The sequence below is a fragment of the Haliotis rubra genome, unplaced genomic scaffold, assembly GCF_003918875.1.
Source record: "Haliotis rubra isolate DU_JTF1 unplaced genomic scaffold, ASM391887v1 Scf49, whole genome shotgun sequence".
Lineage (NCBI taxonomy): Eukaryota > Metazoa > Mollusca > Gastropoda > Lepetellida > Haliotidae > Haliotis > Haliotis rubra.
The window spans coordinates 374,996-398,509 of NW_025767179.1; the positions used below are offsets into that span (position 1 = coordinate 374,996).

Below are 23,514 nucleotides of genomic sequence, written 5' to 3' on the forward strand. Positions count from 1 at the left end.
TTCAATTTGATCTTTTAAATGTAGTGAAAAGTATACTTCAAAATGCTGGGCTATGTTATATATGGCAGTCCCAAAGTTTTCCTTCAGCATCCTGGCTGAAAAACTGGCTGAAAAACTATGTTATATACACACTTATAGATCAGTCAGTTTAAGCAATCATGTAATGCTGCCCTTCAAAATTCATCGAAAGGTAAATATTACTCGTTATATAAGCATACTCCCAACTTAGAACCTTATTTAATCAGCCTCCCATTGAAACAACGTGTCTGGTTAACAAAACTGAGAACATGCAATCACAGATTACCGGTGGAATTCGGCAGATGGTATAATATAGACATAGAAAATAGAATATGTACAATTTGTAACCACCATGTAATATGTGGCGAATTTCATATTGTCTTATCATGCATAGCTCTAGATGATGTAAGAAAAAAGTATACTCCCTAGTTATTTTTGTAATAACCCTCATATTGATAAATGTATTTCCCTTATGAAATCTGACTATCTTCCTTTGGTACAGAAACTGTCACGTTTAACGAAAATTGTATTATCCCTGTTTTAGTTATACATTTATATTATATTCATATGCATATAAGCATAATGGCACTTTGTATCTATCAAAATATATGTATGTTCTCTATATCATTTTGTTTGATTTATGAGAATAAAAATCCTGATTCAAGATTCCTGATTCCGGCTGCGTCGGTTTGTACAGCCTGGGTCTTGGGACTGTGTGAAGGTAATATAATGTAGGTAATTTCACAACACTTGCAGATATTTTCGTTAAATAAATATTGTACATACGTGTCTTAATCCGGCTACTACAGTGGCGTGTTCTCTTCTTTTTTTCAAACATTAGTAAACGAAATATGTTAATATTTCGTTCACATTAATTCTAAATGGTATACAAGTGGTGAAAATACTGTTAGCCTTGAGACACGTTATTGCCGATGTTATTGTCAGGTTATTCCTTTTCCTTATAACACCCATTTCTACGTATTCGTGAAGTATACCGCCCTCTACACAACCTGCTGAAACCATGACGTTCTCCCCTTGTTGATAGTGTTCCGGACCGTCAGCATCGCGTGGATACATTTATTTAATGACTGCAGAAGGAGTCTTTTTCCTTGTCACTTCCATATCCCTAATTGCCACAGTTCATGGTGTTTTATTTACCGGTTGCTGCAATATACAATACAAGCAGGCTAACGCATACTGTCCGAGAGAGACAAAAAAACTCTATTAAAATTGAGAAGCCTCACTGAGATGGGATCGAGATTCAGAACCAGAGGAAAATCTAGATATGCTTCATTTAGAGCATTTTCATTGCGGACTTTAGTGGGCCAAAGAGAAATTGATATCGTTCAGGGACTGTGAGACAGACAACAATGCTCGATGTTCCTTCTCCCTTAAATTATGATTTAACCTTCCCCTTTTTACCAGAGTACTTGATATCGCCTTCCTCTGATTGTCACAATACATGATATTCCCCTTCTGGTTGCCACATTACATGATATCCTTCTCCATGATTACCGCAATACATGATATCCCCTCCCTGTTTGCCACAAGACATGATATCCCCTCCCCTGTTTGCCATGTTACATGATATCCTTCTCCACTAATTGCCACAGTACATGATAGCCCCTTCCCTGTTTGCTATGTTACATGATATCCTTCTCCACTAATTACCACAATACATGATATCCCTTCCCCTGTTTGCCATGTTACATGATATCCTTCTCCACTGATTGCCACAATACATGATATCCCCTCCCTGTTTGCCACAATACATGATATCTCCTCCCCTGTTTGCCATGTTACATGATATCCTTCTCCACTGATTCCCACAAGACATCATATCCCCTCCCTGTTTGCCACAATACATGATATCTTTCTCCATGGTTGCCACAATACATGATATCTATTTTCGCACTTGAAGTGTTTGGTCAGAGAGTCGGTATATGATCCATGGTGTGGTACGGCGGTTTCACGTCCTAAATGGTTCACCGCCACATCAGAACTTCGCTGTTGAATGAGATACTGCAAAGGGCAGTGTCAGTCACATACGAGTCTACTGACCTCAACACACAACAGGTTACTTCTTCTTCTTCGGTTATATGCTTTGGAAGTCGCCTTCGCCTGCTGGCATTTCGGCAGACAGGTTACATAATGACGTCCAACTTGTAGAAGACAGAACGCCTTATCTACCTCCGTTTATTGAAGAAGCGCCGCGGATGACTAAAGTTACAAGAAGCGTCACGGGGAATACTACAGTGGTCAGTGGTTGACAGACAAAACAGATGGCCACCATGACCGCCGTGTGGAGGTCATTAGAGGGTCTGCAAGGGGGAGGGGGGAGACATAGAGTGGGAGGAGACATAGTGAGGAGGGGTCAGGGCGGTGGAGTGAGATTGGGTGGGGCTGAGGGGAAGGGGGATAGTGATGGTAAGTCGGGCGTGATGTAGTGCATGCGCGTAAAGATTAAAGGTACATCAAGGGACAGTTTAGGGGAAATTGCGGGAAATTTCAATCATGATTATTGCATTGAAGTCTGATGTACGATACAGCAGCTGCTTCCAACAATTGATGGTTTCTTAATTTGAATTCAAATCAATTCCTGTTTATTTCATGCTCGCTGGAATATCGTTCTGTTTCGTTAATGATTCTTGGCCAGCAATATATATTTCAGTGAGGTCATCATCAAAATATACAAAGTTCAACAGTTCTGTTTCTTCGCTTAATAAAAGTATAGTAACGACAATTGTTTCTAACATATGACCATACCCACCTGGAACTGCATATCCCTAACTCCCATCAGAGACCATATGTAGGGTCTCTGCTCCCATGAATAATTGCGGGACAGGATATATACCGCTAAATAACCATGTGATGTCTCAGTAGAGAAGTCTACACCTTTTCCCTCTTATCCTACGGTTAAACCAATATGGCTATTTCCTTATATATGGTCTTGGCGTGAACAATAATTGCATGTTGTAAGTAAGTGTTGATGGTAGAGTACGCCTCTCACCTCTACAGACACGCATTCGTCCTTTATACTATCGACAGATATGATATAGCCAGTTGCTAATTCATGAACCCATTTTGGACACATGTTAAGGAAATATTGTTCAGATATATAAGACACATGATACTGATCACTATGTTGAAATACCAACTGTGGAAATATATACATATATTTTTGATAATTAGAAACCTTTATTGAAATGGTGTAAAGAATATTATGGTTATTTAAGAACTTCATTTTGAGAAGAACACTTTAAGCAAGCGTTATTTCACCTATTGTGGATATGTATGAATTGGTAATGTTTATAATAAGGAACGTAAGCATTGGGTGACAGAAAGAGCTCCTGTCAGATTTCACGGTCATTAATCATCACTTCTAATGCTATCAAAAGTACCCGATGTTTATAGCAGATGAGATTCGTAAACGTTAGGAGGCCATGTTGAGGATCTCTGTGTAATATCCTTCACACAGCAGCCGAAAAGACAAATTGGAACATGTATAGCATAGTGTTGACGAAGTACCAGCTTGTAATGGCGGCGGTGACCCCCGGGCTGAGGGAGAAGCTACTGTATGTGTGTGTTGGCGCGGCACTGGAAGCACCAGCACATGTGGTTCGCATCATCGCCATGACAAGCCCAGTGGCGCCAGCGGGAGGGGGTGGGGTATGGAGGAGGAGGGGGAGAGAGCGGAGGTAGGGTTGTCAGTTACAACAAGAAGCCGTAGTGGTTCCTATAAACAGCATGTGATGGTTATATGTGTGCAGGAGTTAACGTGCCATGATACACTGAACCACTCACCTTACATGGTGAAATATATATACACTTAAACTGACGTGTCATGCATGATGTGTCGGGTAAACTTGACAATGTGTAACTAATATATTTTTCTTTATTATTTAAAAATATATTAGTTTGACTGTTTTGAAAAAAAATCTGTTTAAAAGATGTTGAATGAATGTCAGCTCTTCTTGTAAACAGCATTTCAAAATATTTCCTGTGTTTGTTATTTTTTACAATTGTAACAATAACACACCTTGTCAAACTCAATACGTCACGCATTAACATCTATGATGAAGTACTCTCAGAAACCATACATGGTGTACCCAACATCCCAATAATCTGTACATTATCTATTATAGATCTCGATCAACAGTTGAATATGTGACAACAACAAACGGGAAAATATAATATTTACAATATCACATGAGTTATATCATAATTATGTCAAGAAGTTGGTGAGTAAGTTATGAAGTATACAGCTTTATTGATGACAACTTCTTGTTTATTGCACCGAGTGACGGACCGATGTAGGACCTTACACCGTTATCATGACGACATTCATTACTTAATTCAATAACCAAATCGATTAACGACTAATGTTCCGAATTAATTACGTAAGAATACGCAATCTACATTGCAAGGAATAATGCATTTTCAAAACTGTTACAGAGATGGCAGTATTGAAAATGTTAGTAACTTTCTATGTCATATAGGGATGGATTGTTACTTGTATAAATCGATTTACTTCCATAAGACCTACATCCCATTTGAACTATATCTCAAATGAACTACAGGGATTAATTAGGGATTACATGGTAGGTCATATAAATTTTATATACTAACGCTGTACGATTACACTTGGTTTAAACATATTTTCATTCTCAAAGAATCTTAATTGGTAAACAAGCCAAACTTTGCTTTATTAATACCTCACTAGTACATATATCACTTTTCCCCACTTTATTACAACAATCCACTCTAAAAATTGTCCAGCTGGGTTTTTATTCATATTTCGCTAAATCCAACCAAGACATAAATATGTTTGTTAGAGGTGACTTTGGCAACAAAACTGCCTTCCCAGTGCCGAAGACAGGTCACAGACAGATACATTACGGTATATGCAGAGGAGGGGCGGGGCGGCTGAAGATTTCCCAGGTTTGGTAAAACTTTCAGCTGGCATTATCGCAGCGGGGCCAGAGCCGAGACGTCCCAACCATTGTTTACCGTCTACAGTCGATGTAAGTACAGTCTGAATATGTAGAGAAGAATGTGTTGTAATATAAAGTTTATATATAGTTGTGAGGAAGTTGAACACTTGGCCCCTTGTCTCGTATTACCGACGTTTCCTACAGTGGTGGTATCTGCTGTGCGCTGTGAACTTGGCGAGGAGTTAGGTATGTAGGTCAGCATCTTTCAAGCTGGCAAGGAGCGCGGAGAAAACAGAGGTAAAGTTGCATGTGCATGTGCGAGTAGTACTACTGCTAGTGACGACAGACGGATGTCTATACTTAATATAGACATGGTTTAGTTTCCGTGTCCTGCATGTTGAATTAAAGTGTTGAAGTAAGAGGAAGTGTGATTCGTGTGCTGCTACATAGCTGATGTCAGCCTCTGCAGCAAGTAACTGGCGCCTCATCCGACTCGGCTGCATCAGCCTCGGCCCAGTATGTCTTCAGCTAAGGCTTATCTTTCATATATATTTTAATGATACTCGTGTTAAATATACAAGATCCGCGATTCGAGAAGAACTATAATACTGACAATGAGCTTTCACTGAGGAAACCAAAATATGCTCCATAAAGTTCTAAAACCTACAACTTAACTGTCGGACAAAGGAATATATGATGGTTGAAAATGCAATCGTGAAATGGTTAGTCGGTTGTGATGTATCCGACACAAGCATCTTGGTTGTGGTTTGGACTCTGCAGTGTTTCATGAAGAAGCTGTAGTTTTGTGGTTTTGTGGTTTTGTGGTCAAATGACATATTCACGAGCATACTCTCTTTCCCGGCTGTTGATAAGACAACAGTAGCATATATTGCATGTTTACTTTCAATACTTTCCCCAAGGGATGGGTGGGGTTGTTGTGAGTTTACACTCCGGTTTAACAAGGGTACAGTCTATTCTATTGCATGCAGGCACTGAACTGCTTTATATGGCATCCATTTATTTGTTGTTTATTGATACTACACTTTAATGACTTCCTTGACTGTGGGGGCGGTGGGGTAGCCTAGTGGTTAAAGCGTTGGCTCGTCACGCCGAAGACCCGGGTTCGAATCCCCACATGGGTACAATGTGTGAAGCCCATTTCTGGTGTCCCCCGCCGTGATGTTGCTGGAATATTGCTAAAAGCGGCGTTAAACCAAACTTAGTCAGTCAGTCAGTCCTGACTGTGTTGGCATATGCATGTTATTACAGATCTGTATCTGATGTCAAATTTAGACTGAGGACAGCGTTTAGCTTCAAAGACACCTGAGTCCACCATGTGTATTCTCATATGATTACTATTCACACCAGTGAAAAGCTCATATCCTTCATACCGCACAAACACCATCAATTTCCGTCTTAAACCAGTCAGTGTTAACGAAAGTCCTGATCGGATAATTTACACAATAAATAAGTCTATAAACAACTTATCTAAGCACTCCAATTGTCGACGCTCAAGTTAATGGGTCGTGTTTACACTGATTAGCAGGAGTGTGTCATTGACACACCTGGCGGAGCTGTGATGTTCATTAAACAGCACAGAGTTCAGAGTAAAACAATGGACAGTTACGTCACGCGTTCACTCCCCGCCTTCCGTCGCTGTAGCGGGTCTCACCCAGCTGGTATACTTCCGCTCTCCGGCACATGTACGGAAATCACTACTTTGTGACGTAACGAGGTCACCAGTAATTTAAGGTATTAATTAAATCCTTGCATAAAGCGTGAAGGAATTCATGATAACTTCATTGTATCTTGTTTATTCTGACGTGCTCGTCTGCAGTCTTTTAGGTGAGACCATATGATGCCATATATTTATCTTAAAATGGTTTGTGTAAGTATCATTTTGAATCCGCGGTGTCATGACGATAGGCTGAACTTAGTGGTTTCAAATCCGTTTTTTCTTTAACAAAAGTCGAAATCTATATGCCAATCTTTTCCTCATCCCCTGGTCGTGTATAGTCGCGTATCTGTAACCCCATGCCATCGCAAAGTGGTATATCATGCCTGTAACGATTCAAGCATAAGCTGACAGTGTTGTATTCTGGTGTGAGATCCGATGTACATGATAAGTGGTTCAGGCACACCAGTTAGGCAACTGAAGAGTTGATTCGGGAAGTTCCCTGGCTTTAGTACAGGGTCTACAGTTTAGATTGTTTAGACCATGTCTTCATATTATTCCTACCAGGTCTAAGTGTTCATATTATTTAGACCATCGTATGTCTCTACATATTATTACCTCCAGGGTCTAACTGTTCATGTTATTTAGACCATCGTATGTCTCTACATATTATTACCTCCAGGGTCTAACTGTTCAGACTGTCTAGATCACTTGCTGTCTCTTCATATTGTACTTACTAGGATTTATTGTTCAGATTATTTAGACCCTTTATCTTCACATTGTTCATACCTAGTCTAATAGTTCCGATTAATCCTACCAGGGTCTAGCTGTTCAGGTTAATCCTACATGGATGTTCAGATTATTCTGACATTGGTCTGAACTGTTCCGATAATTCAGATCTTTACAGTGAACGAGCCTGACAACTTCGTTGAGCATATATACTGTATCATATTGTAATCAGAACAAGACATGCACGTATTCTCGATAATTGTGACAGAACGAAATAAGCATCACATTTAACATAAAATCTACAGGTAGGCTACCCTCCCCTGACAATGAGTTAATGCATCAACTCTCCACAGCGCGTGTACCTCCTTCCGCTCAACGTACACGCTGCCGCACGGAAAGAAGGGGGCTTACAGGACTCTCTGTATCACATACGATAAGTAAAGTACTTGTCTATTGTTAATGTGTCAGCAGGAAAATGTCATTGACATTTTGAAGGCAGAACTTCTGCCCAGGGTGTCTACATGTGATATATATACCTAGTCATATTGGTAAGTACTAATGAAACGTGTGTACCTATGGACGACATACTAAATCCATATCTGCCTTGGTTGTTGTTTATGTTTGGGTCCGGAGACCCTGATGGCGAACCTCCCACATACACTGCGCCTGTTTCCTGCACTGCTAGCGTTATTCATCACTGGGAGTTTATTTATTATGTAATATTTGGTAATGTGTACTAAATGTTAAAAGTGGGCAGAAATTCTGTGTGGGATGTAAAAAATCCCTGTGGGGGGAATATTTGTTAGGGCCTACACCAACAAATGTCACTGGATTAGTTGTAGAGAGAAGGTTTACATGTAGAGGCACTCTCCTCAAGTCCAAGCAATTTGAGTATCGCAAGGTGATATTTTGTGGCTAGCTGTGTTTACCTTTTCTCTACCTTAGTTTGTCAAACAGCTAAATGTTGGCTGAGGATAATTTCTTTTCAACTAGAAATAGTTTTTGAGAAAATAGTATTATAATAAAGTAAATAATCAAGTCTGACGCGTCATTCATCAGTCATATCTGATGCAATTCTGTGTTTTAACATACGTTCGTGTATATTGTCCCATGGACACTCGACTTGTCTTTGCATGTGTTTGTGATGAATGTGACCTCAGGATATTATCAGCTGTTAGCGAACATTATTTCATTCTGATTAGTGATGTAGTACAATGAGCTCGTATAATTGTTAATTTTTATCGAAATGGTGATGTAGGTTTCGCTCCAGCGATTAGCACAGACAGATGTAAATAGTTACCGTTTGTAGTACAGAACAAGGATGTTGGTGTTTGTGTTACACATCCGCGTGTCACATTGCCACTTGCTCAATGGAAGTGGGAGAATCTCCATTGACCGATAATTATTCCAACTGTCATGTCGCTACTTAGCTACATAATATACAGTTTTGATTATATGCAGCCTGCTCACAATTCTATTATTTGGGACACACAACAGTTGCCAGTTTCACACATCAGCTGAAATCATCTGTCCATTCACATACAGCAAGCATCTGTCCCCCTCTCGCCCCACCTCCCGAAAAATGTATGTGATTTTACAAGCGCTTCTAGTGTATCTCTTCAATCTACAAGTTAGTTCAACCAAAGGTGTCATTTAGAGTAACGTCCCTTACTTTCGTCCTTGAGTTAGCGGCGTGTTTACACAAATCCCTGGCGTACGTTCGTGAGTAGGGCATTTGCAGGGGAAATAGTAAATTATCATTGGGCATATTCAATTTTAATTGCAATAGAGCGGTGACACTACCCTTATTGGTGATGATATTGTTTAGATACTGCTTTGGCAAACGTATGCTATTATGGTTGGGGACCGTTCATAATTTATGGCTGGGGTTGGGGGTGTTAATGATGATTTTTAAGGAGTAACATGTACAATGTATAGACCTCCCGAATATATATGTACAAAGTAATTAACCCCCAGCATGTCATGGTTGATGACCCCTACCCGCAGAACAAAATGGGTGCCAATCATTGAATGTCAATCTCACCGGCACTTCTTATTATCAATCTCAACTCCCTGGGGATCACAAGGCGCACCGAGTTATTGTGGCTTTCCTATCCTTACGAGGTACCCATTCACAGCTGGGTGGACTGGGACACATAGGCACAGTACTTTGTCCAAGTTTGCTGCACTTTACTGTACCCACAACTAGGTGTTTGCACGTATTCATGTGGCCACCATCTTGTCATATACCAACGGATTCGTGGGTTCTTTTGAGTGCACAGGGTTGTGTACTGTACACTAGGGGTCGTGACACCACTGAAAGAGTCTGCACACAGAGTTGACTCCAAGGTTTTTACACCCGGTCACAAGTGGGCTCGATCCCAGCACCTCATGCCCACTGGATCACTAGTCTGGCCCCTTAGCCAGCTCGCACACCACGCCCCATCAATAATGACGCCCCAGCGTAGTAATGACATCTTTTATCATAGGAGAAAACGCGTGCATGTCGCGTGATTGTTCTGAGCTGAAATTCACTAAAATAAATGGGTGACTGTGTGACCTGACATTGTACTAATGAATTTGGTGACGTCACTGGGTAACACCCTGCTCTTTATATGTTCAATTCGAGTTCGATATATATCGCAGCTTTGTACGATCTGCAAAGACACCATCAGTCAGCTGACGCGATATGGAGGTGTACATTTAGTTTGTTCTAAAGCAGAGGTATTGAATAATTTGTGAGATGAATTGCTGCAGTGATTTAAAACAACAACCAATGTTTATGTTTGTAGAGTTGAATCAACAAGAACTTGTAATGGCCTCCAGAGATCCTGATTATAACCCAGCTATGGAAGAAGAAGTACCCTCCCCTGATCAACAGGTGCGTTGTTTGTCATTTAAGAGTAGCGTTGTGAAGTGTTGCTGTCTTACCTGCGTGTCATGCTGGTAAATACTGGTACATGTCCTTAGCTAATGAAATAAATAAACAATATTATCTAGAACGCTCTGTCGTGCCTACATAGTCTATCAAAATTGTTGATGGCGTGATTGTTTAAAGTGGAGTTACATTACGGAATTGAACTTATAGAATGTTTAAAATAATGTTTCAAATTGTATCTCTGAAATAATTCCAGACACCGAGTATCAAGACACCCAAAACAAAGAGGAAGAAATCCGAGGACGGCGGCCCACGGACGCCCTCTGTTCGACAGCCTGGTGAGTGTGAGCACATTGTGTGTGTGTGAGTGAGTGTGGGTGATTGCCGGTGTTGTTTTATTGTTTTTCAGTTGTCTCCATACTCGCGCCTGTCATCATTTCTTTGCGTGTCTTGCTGATGTGACGTTACATATTAACTCACTCACTCACTCTTTTTGTGTGTAATTAAGTACATGCAAATTTCTATTGTCATGTCAACAAATGACTTTATGCACCAGTCTGTAATGCATGGAACGTTTATCATCCTTCTTTCCCAAGGAGAACACCCTGTCACTAGTCTAAATGTCTTTGGCCTTCCCACTGCACCTTATCTCTAATGAACACCTTTTGCGGGATTAGGTGCAGTGTTATAGTGTGTTTTAATTTGTCAATATTGCAGCCACTTATGCCGCCGTCCACATTGAAAACCTGGTCAAACCAAAGACAGAGTGTCTTATCCGTGCAATCGACCGCGCCCACGTTGAGAACATTAAGCGAGAAATGAGGGAGAAGCAGGTGACGAAGTTCACGCTCATTGTTGCCAACGTCTCCACGCCTGACATGCCCCCCATCAAGGATCTTCAGAAAGCAAGGTCCTGCCGCCTGGAGGTTCTGGGTGGGAACCACACCCGTCAGGCTGCCATGGAGTTGTGGGTAGAGACAGAGGACAAGAGGTACTTCACACACAGCATCACACTTCCTGAGTCTTGACACCCAATATTATTTAAATATCTGCGGGTTTGTCAAATACTTGCCACGCTTAGAAGCAAGGTAGCTGATGAACAGTCAAACATATGTCAGATTGTTGGTAATCTTTTAGAATGTTCCCGAAATGAATACTGCTAATGAATAACGTTACGATATAGCTCATAAATGCAAAACTATTTTAGCTGTATCTTTGGATGTGAACCTTCAATGCCAGAGAATTACCTGATCATCCGTTCAAATACATTCCACTGGGCGAAAAAGGAACAAAGCGGTGAAAATATGAATTGGTCACAGTTTTCGTCCTTGTTGTACAGGTATGCCCTATGGCCGTGCCAGTTGTACCATCAGCTGACGGAGGAAGAGTCCAAGGCCCTGGCCTATCTCCACAACAGGAACCACGAAGTGGCCAAACAGATGACCTTCCTGGACTATGTCCGGCTGTTTCGGACAGAGAGAGTGGCCTGTCAGAAGGCTGGAGCATCTCCAGAGACTCTTGAGTTTGAATGGAAGGAGAAACTTTGCCATATGATGTCACTGACGGTAAGTGCGGTGCGGTGCGGTGCGGTGCGGTGCAGTGTAGGAATCTTTATGGTTATGTGACTGAAGAGAGTATTTGTTTTCTCATGTTATGCAAATACTCACTCCAATAACTTCATACTGTGAAAAACACATGATGACAACGCAGCTGACCATATCAATTCCACACTTTTGTAAACTGTTAACTGACCAGGGCCAGTCTCCCTTCTTCACTGATCTGATTACTCCTCCTCGCAGAATACACCGAAAACACAATCAACCAAGTGTAAATATATATCAACATATATCATCACCTCAAATCTGTTGTGTTTCTTATGGAAAGTATTTGTAGATGCTGCTTTCGTCCATCTATAGCAGTATATATGTTTCATGTTTATAGAAGCGCATCCTGTCTGCCAACTACATGGCCGCACTCCGGGTGTCCTCCGTCAACGACACAGTCTGGCCACACTTGGCCTCGCTGTTCACTGCCTGGGACAAAGGTCATGTCAAAGGTCAGAAAAAGGGACCAATGAAAGCCTACTTCTTGGCTAACGCCCACTTCCTTGATGACCGAGAGCTGATCACGTGTATCAAGGACATGTTGAAAGGAGCTCTCTCGCCTCGGAGCTTTCAGAAACGATGTGCAGAGGCTGGCGCGAAGTTTAGGTGAGAATTGCTGCTTTCTATTGCCTTTTCATTTTGTTACAGTTTTACAAAGAGAACGAATTGATCAATGATAGAAACCATATTTCATCGAAATATTTTACTGTAAAATTATAAGGATACCTTGGATTTCCAAGCTACACTACTGGAGTTCCATGGGACAAGGATGACAACGCAAAATAGAAACTTCGTCCAAACATTGTTCCTCCCATTTTCATGTGTAAACATTGTGCATGATGTGGAAATTATCTACTTGACACTTTCGGATTAAGACATGTCAGCTGTTCTTGTAAACAACAACAACAAATAAATATCAGATTTTAATGTTTCCTCTATGGATAATGTGTGTTGTTTTATTTATGATCCAGTTTATAAACTGGATTCGGTTGTAAATCTGTTAAGTCTTGAATGCGATTATAACTATACGCTATTCGTTCATTTATCTGCGATTTCTACAGGCGACATCTGAAGAGACAGAGATCAAAGGACCAATACAGTGACGCAGAGAGCGACAATGGCGTGTCCATCCGCTCCAGGTCAACGTCAAACGAGGACAGTGAAGAAGACAGCGACAGCTTCAACTGTGATAGCCAGGTATTCTGCTCTACATCCACAATATGTGTCACGTGTATAATGTCATCTTGACAGAATGCAATACTATCAAAACCTCATTTACACAAAATCAATGTCAAATCAATGTAGAATTATTTCGATGAAACGATTTCTTAATCAAACGACTAGTTGTTCTTCACAACATGCAAATTCGTTTCGTTATATGTAGGTATGTTATACTCTGTGTCGTCTTGTCTTATGACACGATGCATGGAAACTTAACGCTTTATGGAATTTTATTTCACGTTTATATATGCTACGCCGCGAACTAATACTTTTTCTGTGTCTGACTTTGTTTGGTAGAGACAAAACAAGGTGAAGGTTATGTCAAAGAACAGCCACCACTCAAAGAGGCGCCGAACAGATAAGAAAGAACCGGATGTGCTGTTTGGCCAGCAGGTATTGATTGACGCTTCAGTATATACGGATACGTGGGTTAAAAGTCCGATTGACTAAGTTTGTGCTCGTGGGCTTGATCAGGGAGGTATTTAAGTTTATTTCATTAAGTTGACAGGCGTGATGTAACTTGAATACTGTTTAAAGCGACGTCACACCCAACTCGCGACGACAATATATAGAACATGGTAAGAAGTTGTACGCGATTCTGCATAATAGTAGTCTTTCATACAGATCCTGAAACAAATATACCCAATACAGCCTATGCAAGTCTAGAATATGTGGTAGCCAGATTACCACAGTGAAGACAGTCTCTGGCCACCTTTTTATTATATTGTATGAACAAAATTTACGAACCGGTTTTCTGTCAAATATGTTTATTTCAGAGACTAGATGTTAGTCTAATGAAATAAATCTAATATTTGTTTTGCCTTTGATAAAATGCAGTAACAATGTCATGATCGTAAAGTGCACATGTACAAGAGAGGCGGTGGAATAGCCTAATATAAAGCGTTGTTAAAGCATAGACTCGTCACGATGAAGAGTCGGGTTCGATTCTTCACATGGGTACAATGTGTGAAGCCTATTTCGGATGTCCCCCGTCGTGATATTGCTGAAATATTGCTAGAAGCGGCGTAAAATCATACTCACTCACATGTACAAGACCATGTAATCATACAGTAACTGCTTTGTCCCTTTGACGGATAAATAGACGATGTCATGTAGTTGTCATCCTAGAAATAAGCATATTATGAAAATCATTTCATGTTTTTATCGTTATTTGGATTAAAATGTAATTAAAACTTAATTTGATTCATGATTATATATACATATATACATCTTTCACACAGTCAACTACCACATTCATTAATAAAGTCATTGTGGTAACCAAAAGTAATTTACATGTATACACACAGTTTCACACATTCATCAACATAGTCATTTGGTTTTCAAGCTAGCTTGATCAAATATCCTGCAGCAGTCAGGAATTCCAGGGGTGTCTTGATACCAGATGTCAGCTGGGCCTTCAGACGAGTGAGTCCCTGGTCAATTTCTGTGTACGTCCTCTTGCGGGATTGGGGACGGGCGCCATGAGTCATCTGCACCAGCTTATTTCTCTCCGCTTTCTCCAGCTTCTGCAGAACCTTCACAAGAGCGAAAATGTTCGGGTGGGCTCTCTGGACGGTCTTGTTGAGATGCGAATGCCAACCCTCGAGATGATTGTTCGTCCTTGGGCCGCTGGTGTCGTGGTGATTCCATAGTCCGGCTCGGAACCGTGCATGGTCGTCTACCCAGGTGCTGGTGATGTAGTCCTGGAACTCATCCTTCTGTCCAATGGCAGGGGCGTCGTCCATGACCTCTATCCAGGCATTTTGTACCATGGCCACTGGGAGGAGGGGGAGTGCTGCTGCTCGTCGGACCCATCTGTGGACCTCAGGATCCTGCTGGTAGGCTTCGCTGAAGCCGAGGTTCTGTACTTTCCTCCAGAGAGCCTGGCTGTAGTGGAAATAGCATCCACGGACGTCGCAGTTGGGGAAGACGGTCTCAACAGCGTTGATGGCAGCGATTTCGAAATCTGGGTCATCTTCCCTCCGACTAGGCCATGGATGACGTACAGCTGATCCCAGAGAGGAGGACAGGAGTAGAAGGTGCCGTCCATGTAGAGGGTGTCCACTTCTTGCAGGAGGGTCAGGCGGTCACTTGTGGCGAAGCAGAGAATCTTGTCATCATCACCGTCATCAATGCAGAGGAAGGGCAGTCCATCTGTAGTCTCCTTGAAGAAGTCGGGTAGATTCACCTCGCTGAGCGTCTGGGGAAGTGGCGGCATCATCTTCCGTCTCTGCTTGTAGAGTCCACTCTTCATAGAATGGAACGACTTGACTGTTGCTGCTTCACCTCGGTCAAGTCGGGAAATCTCCTCATCGTAGATCACCTGAACTGGCGTCGTCTCAGTCTGTACCCGCTGCCTCAGGGAACTGGCAATCTTCAGGGCTACCTGGTCTTCTTGTGGGTGGTTGTGTGGGGCCTGATTCCGAACAAACTGTCCGACTGTCGTACACTTGCCAAAACAGCCACCTTGAACACACTTCCAGTGTACACACGTCTGTCGCCTGTTGTTGAGTCTGTAGCGGTATCCCTCCAAGAGTACCTGCTGTCCTCCTTTCTGTGATGTGAAGTATTCGACTTTCTTGGGATTTGCCATGATTTGCAATGAAGATTTGTATCACAAGCATTTTAAAGCAATACATTTCCTTCTCCCTTTAATAATCTCTCAATTAATTACTCTATTCTTCAATTTTAAAGCAATACATTTCCTTCTCCCTTTAATAATACTCTTCAATTTCCTTCTCGTGTGAGAACTAAATGCGTATGGAATTATCAAAACATGAGCTAGCTAACGATTTAATACTCTTGATCTTACTCTTTACTCTCCTTGCTGGCCTCCCCTAATCCCTTTGTAGGCAATAGTGCACACTAAGTGGAACAATCTACTTGTGTGCAGGTAAGCGTATCGCTGTCACTGCAAACGTTGTAGCTATTATTCCCTGTAGGCATTATTCCCTGTAGGCATTAGTAGACCTAACCTTTTTATCGCACCCAGCTCGTGAGGTTTTTTTAAATTTGAATGTTTAGGCTGAATCACCATGGTATATGATTCTATTTTTTAGACTGAATCTTTGACCAACCAACTCACACAACAGAAGGACACCAACAAAGAGGTGAGTGTCATAATCAGGGAAATCCTATGGCATTTAGACTTAGGATTGGTATCGTTGGTTCTAAAGAGGCAACTAAATGGATCGGGTTGACTGTAACTTGGTGTCCGGTGGATTCATGCTCTTTACCTTAATCTCAGCATTAGCCGGATTTGATAATTTTACGGACCGCTGTCAAATTTCTTCGTAAATGCATTTTCAAAGTAAAACAATGAAGAAGATAAGGGGAAATAATTATTCCGACTTCCTAGTCCCCGTTCCACAGACCTATCACAGGGCTGAGGTGATCGGAACTCCCATATTTAAAAGGTGGTTTTATACAATCGGCAGCAGGTGTACACACAATGATTTGTATCACCTGTTCCCAACGGAACATGGCGAAGTAAGGTTGTTTTGTCGGAACAAACGTCATTGTACTTATTCCATCACAAATATTACGCTTATGTCAAGTGCATAACCTATTAAATATCATCTATGACTGAGGGATGGGAGAAGGTGAAGACATATGTGGACGATATAATTACTTCATTACTCTGAGGGATGGTTAGGGCTAAGGTATATGAGTGCAACATGTAATTAACAATAGTGTAAACTGTTTAAAATGAGTCATTGCAAACATTCTTTGAACTTTAAAATAGCATCAGGATGATGTTTGGGAATGTTGTACTTTGAGGGTTTCCTGAGTACATACATCGGTCACTGAGGACGGAATACCTCAATGTAGGTGAGGTGAGGTGAAATTGGGTTTTACGTCGTGCTTGAGAATATTTCGCTCATATGACGACGTGCATGCGTGTGTATGTGTATGTGCGGCTGCTGGTACTAGCCCAGACTTAAGCTGGTTTTATAGTGCTAGCCCACTGAGATACCATGCCGCAGTGAAGCATGAATACCCCACTCAGACACATTATACTGACTCCGAGCCGACCAGTCCTTGTACCCATTATTGCCGAGCGCCAGGCAGGGACCAACAAGTAGCATATTTTAACGTCTTTTGGTATGACGCGCTCTCCGGGCGGACGCTCTAACCACTACACCACGGAGACAGTCATACCTCAATGTAGATTCAAAGACACATATTAGCGTTTTACAGACACCGAACCATGGTCGAGTTTGGGATGGTGTTAAATACACTTCCTTTTCCTTGTATTTGAGGGGCACCTGCACAAGAGGCGGTTTTCAATTTTTAGTGATGCTCGTTTCAGCTCCAGGCGCGATTAACGGAACAGGATGACGAACTTGTGAACCTGAGAGCTGATAACAATGTCATGATCGTAAAATGCACATGTTCAAGAGAGGCGGTGGGATAGCCTAATAAAAGCGTTGTCAAAGCGTTGACTCGTCACGATGAAGAGTCGGGTTCGATTCTTCACATGGGTTCAATGTGTGAAGCCTATTTCGGATGTCCCCCGTCGTGATATTGCTGAAATATTGCTAGAAGCGGCGTAAAATCATACTCACTCACATGTACAAGACCATGTAATCATACAGTAACTGCTTTGTCCCTTTGACGGATAAATAGACGATGTCATGTAGTTGTCATCCTAGAAATAAGCATATTATGAAAATCATTTCATGTTTTTATCGCACCCAGCTCGTGAGGTTTTTTTTAATTTGAATGTTTAGGCTGAATCACCATGGTATATGATTCTATTTTTTAGACTGAATCTTTGACCAACCAACTCACACAACAGAAGGACACCAACAAAGAGGTGAGTGTCATAATCAGGGAAATCCTATGGCATTTAGACTTAGGATTGGTATCGTTGGTTCTAAAGAGGCAACTAAATGGATCGGGTTGACTGTAACTTGGTGTCCGATGGATTCATGCTCTTTACCTTAATCTCAGGATTAGCCGGATTTGATAATTTTACGGACCGCTGTCAAAATTCTTTGTAAATGCATTTTCAAAGTAAAACAATGAAGAAGATAAGGGGAAATAATTATCCCGACTTCCTAGTCCCCGTTCCACAGACCTATCACAGGGATGAGGTGATCGGAACTCCCATATTTAAAAGGTGGTTTTATACAATCGGCAGCAGGTGTACACACAATGATTTGTATCACCAGTTCCCAACGGAGCATGGCGAAGTAAGGTTGTTTTGCCGGAACAAACGTCATTGTACATATTCCATCACAAATATTACGCTTATGTCAAGTGCATAACCTATTAAATATCATCTATGACTGAGGGATGGGAGAAGATGAAGACATATGTTGACTATATAATTACTTCATTACTCTGAGGGATGTTTAGGGCTAAGGTATATGAGTGCAACATGTAATTAACAATAGTGTAAACTGATTAAAATGAAGTCATTGCAAACATTCTTTGCACTTTAAACTAACATCAGGATGATGTCAGGGAATGTTGTACTCTGAAGGTTTCCTGAGTACATACATCAGTCACTGAGGACGGAATACCTCAATGTAGGTGGGGTGAAGCGAAATTGGGTTTTACGTCGTGCTTGAGAATATTTCGCTCATATGACGACGTGCATGCGTGTGTATGTGTATGTGCGGCTGCTTGTACTAGCCCAGACTTAAGCTGGTTTTAATATAGTGCTAGCCCACTGAGATACCATGCCGCAGTGAAGCATGAATACCCCACTCAGACACCATTATACTGACTCCGAGCCGACCAGTCCTTGTTGTACCCATTAATGCCGAGCGCCAGGCAGGGACCAACAAGTACCATATTTTAACGTCTTTTGGTATGACGCGGGCGGGGATCGAACCCGACCTTCCGCTCTCCGGGCGGACGCTCTAACCACTACACCACGGAGGCAGTCATACCTCAATGTAGATTCAAAGACACATATTAGCGTTTTACAGACACCGAACCATGGTCGAGTTTGGGATGGTGTTAAATACACTTCCTTTTCCTTGTATTTGAGGGGCACATGCACAAGAGGCGATTTTCAAATTTTTAGTGATGCTCGTTTCAGCTCCAGGCGCGATTAACGGAACAGGATGACGAACTTGTGAACCTGAGAGCTGACAATGCAATCGTGAGTATTTAAATACTTGCATGGACTAACACTTAGTCTCGGAATATACATAATGTTGATAGAAACAGATAATTCCCCTATGATTGAAAAGGAGCCCCAGTGAGTTGGGAGATTCAGACTGGACCTGAGGAAATCTAGACTAGTTTTATTTCAAGATTAAGCATTGCAGAAAGGGCTGGACGGAAGAGGAAAATATTGTGGTTCAGAGAATGTGAACTAATACATGTATTTTCAGGATATAGATATACACTGCATTATGTCCAATGTATTTCGGCCTCATATTTATATTTCTATATCATCTGTTTTTCTTTCTTAGAACAATAATCGGTCATGCTTGATACACTGAAATACTCCATATAGCGTTTGTTAACCCAACCCATTCCGGTCATTTTCTGAATTGCGCTGTGCAGAGTTATGTCCCCTTTGACGAGCCAGACTCGATGTACTCTGTGACCTGGTAACGTGAGCGATTTCATTTCGCGTTAAAACTGATCACCGCAACATAACTGAGCTGGTTCAAAACACTTAACGACTGGTTACAGGTGTCTTTGTGTCATAGGGAAGAATGCTTCATTTTATTACCTGCAGATTTTCGATTTTCTTTTCAGTTGGAACAAAAGGAAGCGAACCACCAGGAGGAAATAGCGCACCTCAAAACAAAAATAGCGAAGGTGAATTTTATAACAGATTCAAGTAAAATAATATTTAATGCTTGGTTCACATACATTCGAAAACAAGTGTCAAATATCATTGGTACCAGATTTACAAACAATCAAATTCTGTCATATGATAATTGTTGAAGGTACCTTACATGAGCGTCAACCTTTGTCTAGTATTGGTTCCATCGCGAAATCATTTGCCACTACGAGTGAGAAAGACGACAGGTCCCAAATATTATTTCATATGCAATTTGTATCAATTGTAAACTAGAATATATACTTGAATATGTATATCTGAACAAGACATACCTTTACTTTGCAGCTGGAGAAAAAGGAGAGGGATACGAGTGACGAATTACTCAAAGCCAAAGCGTGTCTCTCATTGTGTAGAAAGGTAATGGAGAATTACGTGCTTCTCGTTTCCCAATCTGGATATGCTAACACTGACAATTGTGTGTTATGGCTGTGTCTAAACTTAAATATATTACAAAACATATAACATTTTTATGGATGATTTTCATTCGCCTCACTGTCATGTTGATATAATATAAAATAGTAGTTTAGGCCATTACGATTACGATAAACTGTTCACAAGGCGAAATACATCTTTTCTGTTTATTTGTGGATATGGAGAAAATATGTCTTTTCAATTTATTTATGGTAGTGGATAAAATATGTCTTTTCAGTTTATTTATGGTAGTGGATAAAATATGTCTTTTCAGTTTATTTATGGTAGTGGATAAAATATGTCTTTTCAGTTTATTTATGGTAGTGGATAAAATATGTCTTTTCAGTTTATTTATGGTAGTGGGTAAAATATGTCTTTTCAGCTTATTTATGGTAGTGGATATAATATGTCTTTTCAGTTTATGGTAGTGGATAAAATGTGTCTTTTCAGTTTATGGTAGTGGAAAAATAAAATGTGTCTTTTCAGTTTATTTATGGTAATGGGTAAAATATGTCTTTTCAGCTCATCTTTATTAGTGGATGAAACATTATTTCTACTTCAAATATAATGCATACTTAGCCCATTAATAGTTAACTGTGCATATGCTCAAGATATGGTCACTTACAATTGAGATTTAATATGATTATGGAAACTGTGTTTCTCATTTTATTTAGAATTCAGATAAAAACAGAGCCCGCAAATCATGATCAGACTGTATGGTGATACAGTATATATTCGTAATACCGTTTAGTGGACTGCATGAACCTCTATTGAACAGTTATAGATAAGAAGAATATTTTGTGCCTGTTTTAAGAAAGTGACAAATTATAGATTTACGATATCACATATGATATCACTGACATGCGACAACACAGAAATCCGATGTGTCAGTAGATACTCATCTATATTAACAGGCTAAAATATGTGATTAATTATTTGTTCAATATCAATATGTCAGAAATCTATTTACGTATAAATCGAGGCAGTGATATGGATCTGGTTAAAGATTCTCTTAACCTTGGCGGGGATGTTTCGATGTTTCCTTGAATGTTACATTCACATTTCACTTTGTTGAAGATTCTCTTAATAATATACGTGCATCGTCTCTTCTAATATCGATTCATATCAATACAGCCTAATACACATATCAGCTTGCCTCAAATAACATTCTTCAAAATATCCACCATATTCCAAACCGAGGTGTCATTGCATTAAAAGTGTTGGTGAAGAAAGGGGATATAGTGAAGTATTTATCACAATATCGGACTTGTGTGGGCTTGGAGTCCGCTACTTCTGTCAGTAGAGACAGTACATGTAAGGGTTAAGCTACAGCTGAATTTGACCATTCCAAATATTCACTTATAGCAGAATATTTACATTAAAGAAACATCACAACAGCAAAATGATTTGGCACTGATGTAAGAACTTTGCCATGATAGTATCTGGGCCGCCAAATGAACACCATTTGTCAACGTTACTGTACAATCCCTGATTATAGTATTTACCTGCTGTTTCGGTCCTATACACCCAAATATATCAGTGTCATTCTGTTGAATAACATACACTACACATATTTCGCAGTTAAACATTCTCAAGGTACTGCATCTGATATTTTGATTGGTCGGTTTACCTCTCAAGATGCTTTGTTTCCCTGTACTAGCTATGGTTCACTCATCTCTCAAATGTGGCAATTTAAACAGAATGTGACGGTTTGGAATGGGTCAGCCCTAATTGTGACTCTGTATGTTTTCTAGGCGGAGACGGAGCTACGTGAGAAGGTGAAACAGATGGAATCATCGCTCCCATCCAGAAGTCATACAAGGCATGTAAGTCATTGGCCCCTTCGCGGATTGTTGTTTATACCCACAACCTCCCTCTTCAATATTACTATTAGGTATCTCTGAAATTTATAATATGTATAATAAATACTTTTGTATATTGGATGCCAAATGAAATGAAAATGAAATGGATATAAGGAAGCGCCCGTTCACAAATTAAGGTCGTTATATCCCAAATTCATTATTCGTATGGGGGCGATAATTACAAGGGATGTGGAGTTTTCGTCACAACGTTTTGGTTAATCAGCTTCGTCACATCCGAAGTAACGGCATTTGTTTATGTTTGTCCTTGCAGAAGCTCAAGGTGAACGACATTGTTGAGGCCCAGTGGGAAGACGGCCTGTGGTATCCAGCGTGTGTGGTGCAAGTTCTCAAGCATGGTCAGTGGTTTTGTCTTTTGTTGATTACTACATCTACTTGTTTACAAGGGGAGGTAGGGTAGCCTAGTAGTTAAAGCGTCTGCTCGCCACAAAGAAGGAATGGAATTGAAAATAAATAAATGGAAGCCACATACACACGACTATGCTAACGTTCGGAGGCACTTTTGGTTATATTCACGAACATAAATATATCCCGTTAAAAAACCGTATGATGCTGATTGTATGAAGAACGTGTAACTGCTAGTCAGCAGGCTGTTAGTGTTAGATCGGATATACATTGAAAAGTGTAGCGTTACAAAATTGCGTACAAAGTCACGCATTTTGTAGTGTATTAAGTAGGTAGTATTTCTCCTTGTTTCATAGAACTTGTTCTGTTTCAGATGCTTACCGTGTGAAGTTCCTGGAGGATAATATTGTGTGCGATGTACAGACAAGGTCAATAAAACCATTATTATGATATGAAGCCACAAGGTGTCATTTTATGTCTGTCGCCTGTTGTTTGGTTTTCAACAATGTAGTGTATTGGCTTAATGGTCAGATAGATTGGACAACTGTTATACAACTTTGATACCCCTCGCCTGACACATACAGATACTGATTTTTAAAATATAAATTACTTACAAGTAACAAACAGAAATATAAATAAATCAATACAATTTTAAAGATTATGTTTTCAAGAAAAACGTATAGTAAAATAATATATATATATATATATATATATATATATATATATATATATATATATGAACACAATATACAAACACATGAATGTACATGAATATACAAAGAAATCGACACATATAACAGCACACATAAACATCTATACACATATGGTATACACATACAAATACAGTACGAAATACACATTACATATATACATACACGCACGCATTTATGTATACACACATGCATAAAAGTACATACGCTATATTAACACATACACATGTACCTAATATATACATTGTTATGAAACTGTGTTATTCATTGTAAGGCAATGTTGAAATTGTGTTCC

At 40.3% G+C, this 23,514-nt stretch overlaps 1 protein-coding gene across 3 annotated transcripts; it reads left to right on the plus strand.

Annotated features, from left to right (window-relative positions):
- The first annotated feature begins 4,938 nt into the window (after positions 1 to 4,938).
- On the plus strand, positions 4,939 to 22,965 carry LOC124291320. 3 transcript variants are annotated; one of them, XM_046728293.1, is made up of 15 exons: positions 4,939 to 5,042; positions 10,149 to 10,237; positions 10,491 to 10,572; positions 10,952 to 11,225; positions 11,574 to 11,799; positions 12,176 to 12,444; positions 12,900 to 13,035; positions 13,357 to 13,452; positions 16,119 to 16,169; positions 19,115 to 19,177; positions 19,786 to 19,848; positions 20,159 to 20,230; positions 22,039 to 22,110; positions 22,418 to 22,502; positions 22,883 to 22,965. In XM_046728293.1, the coding sequence occupies exons 2-15, from the start codon at positions 10,172 to 10,174 to the stop codon at positions 22,957 to 22,959; spliced, it is 1,632 nt and encodes a 543-aa protein (XP_046584249.1). In that variant the 5' UTR covers positions 4,939 to 5,042; positions 10,149 to 10,171; the 3' UTR covers positions 22,960 to 22,965. The 3 variants fall into 3 exon arrangements, 2 of the variants coding, with proteins under 2 accessions (XP_046584249.1, XP_046584248.1); XR_006902187.1 differs by lacking the exon at positions 4,939 to 5,042 and adding an exon at positions 5,147 to 5,249 and having other exon boundaries at positions 22,039 to 22,106; XM_046728292.1 differs by lacking the exon at positions 4,939 to 5,042 and adding an exon at positions 5,147 to 5,249.
- Positions 22,966 to 23,514: the final 549 nt, after the last annotated feature.

What these genes read in the sequence shown, in the direction of transcription:
- LOC124291320 (XM_046728293.1), top strand. Translation starts at nt 10,172, where the DNA reads ATGGCCTCCAGAGATCCTGATTATAACCCAGCTATGGAAGAAGAAGTA. An exon ending in GAGGCTGGCGCGAAGTTTAG is followed by an intron (nt 12,445 to 12,899) that starts GTGAGAATTGCT and finishes CGATTTCTACAG; the next exon opens with GCGACATCTGAAGAGACAGA. An exon ending in TCAAAACAAAAATAGCGAAG is followed by an intron (nt 19,849 to 20,158) that starts GTGAATTTTATA and finishes TTTACTTTGCAG; the next exon opens with CTGGAGAAAAAGGAGAGGGA.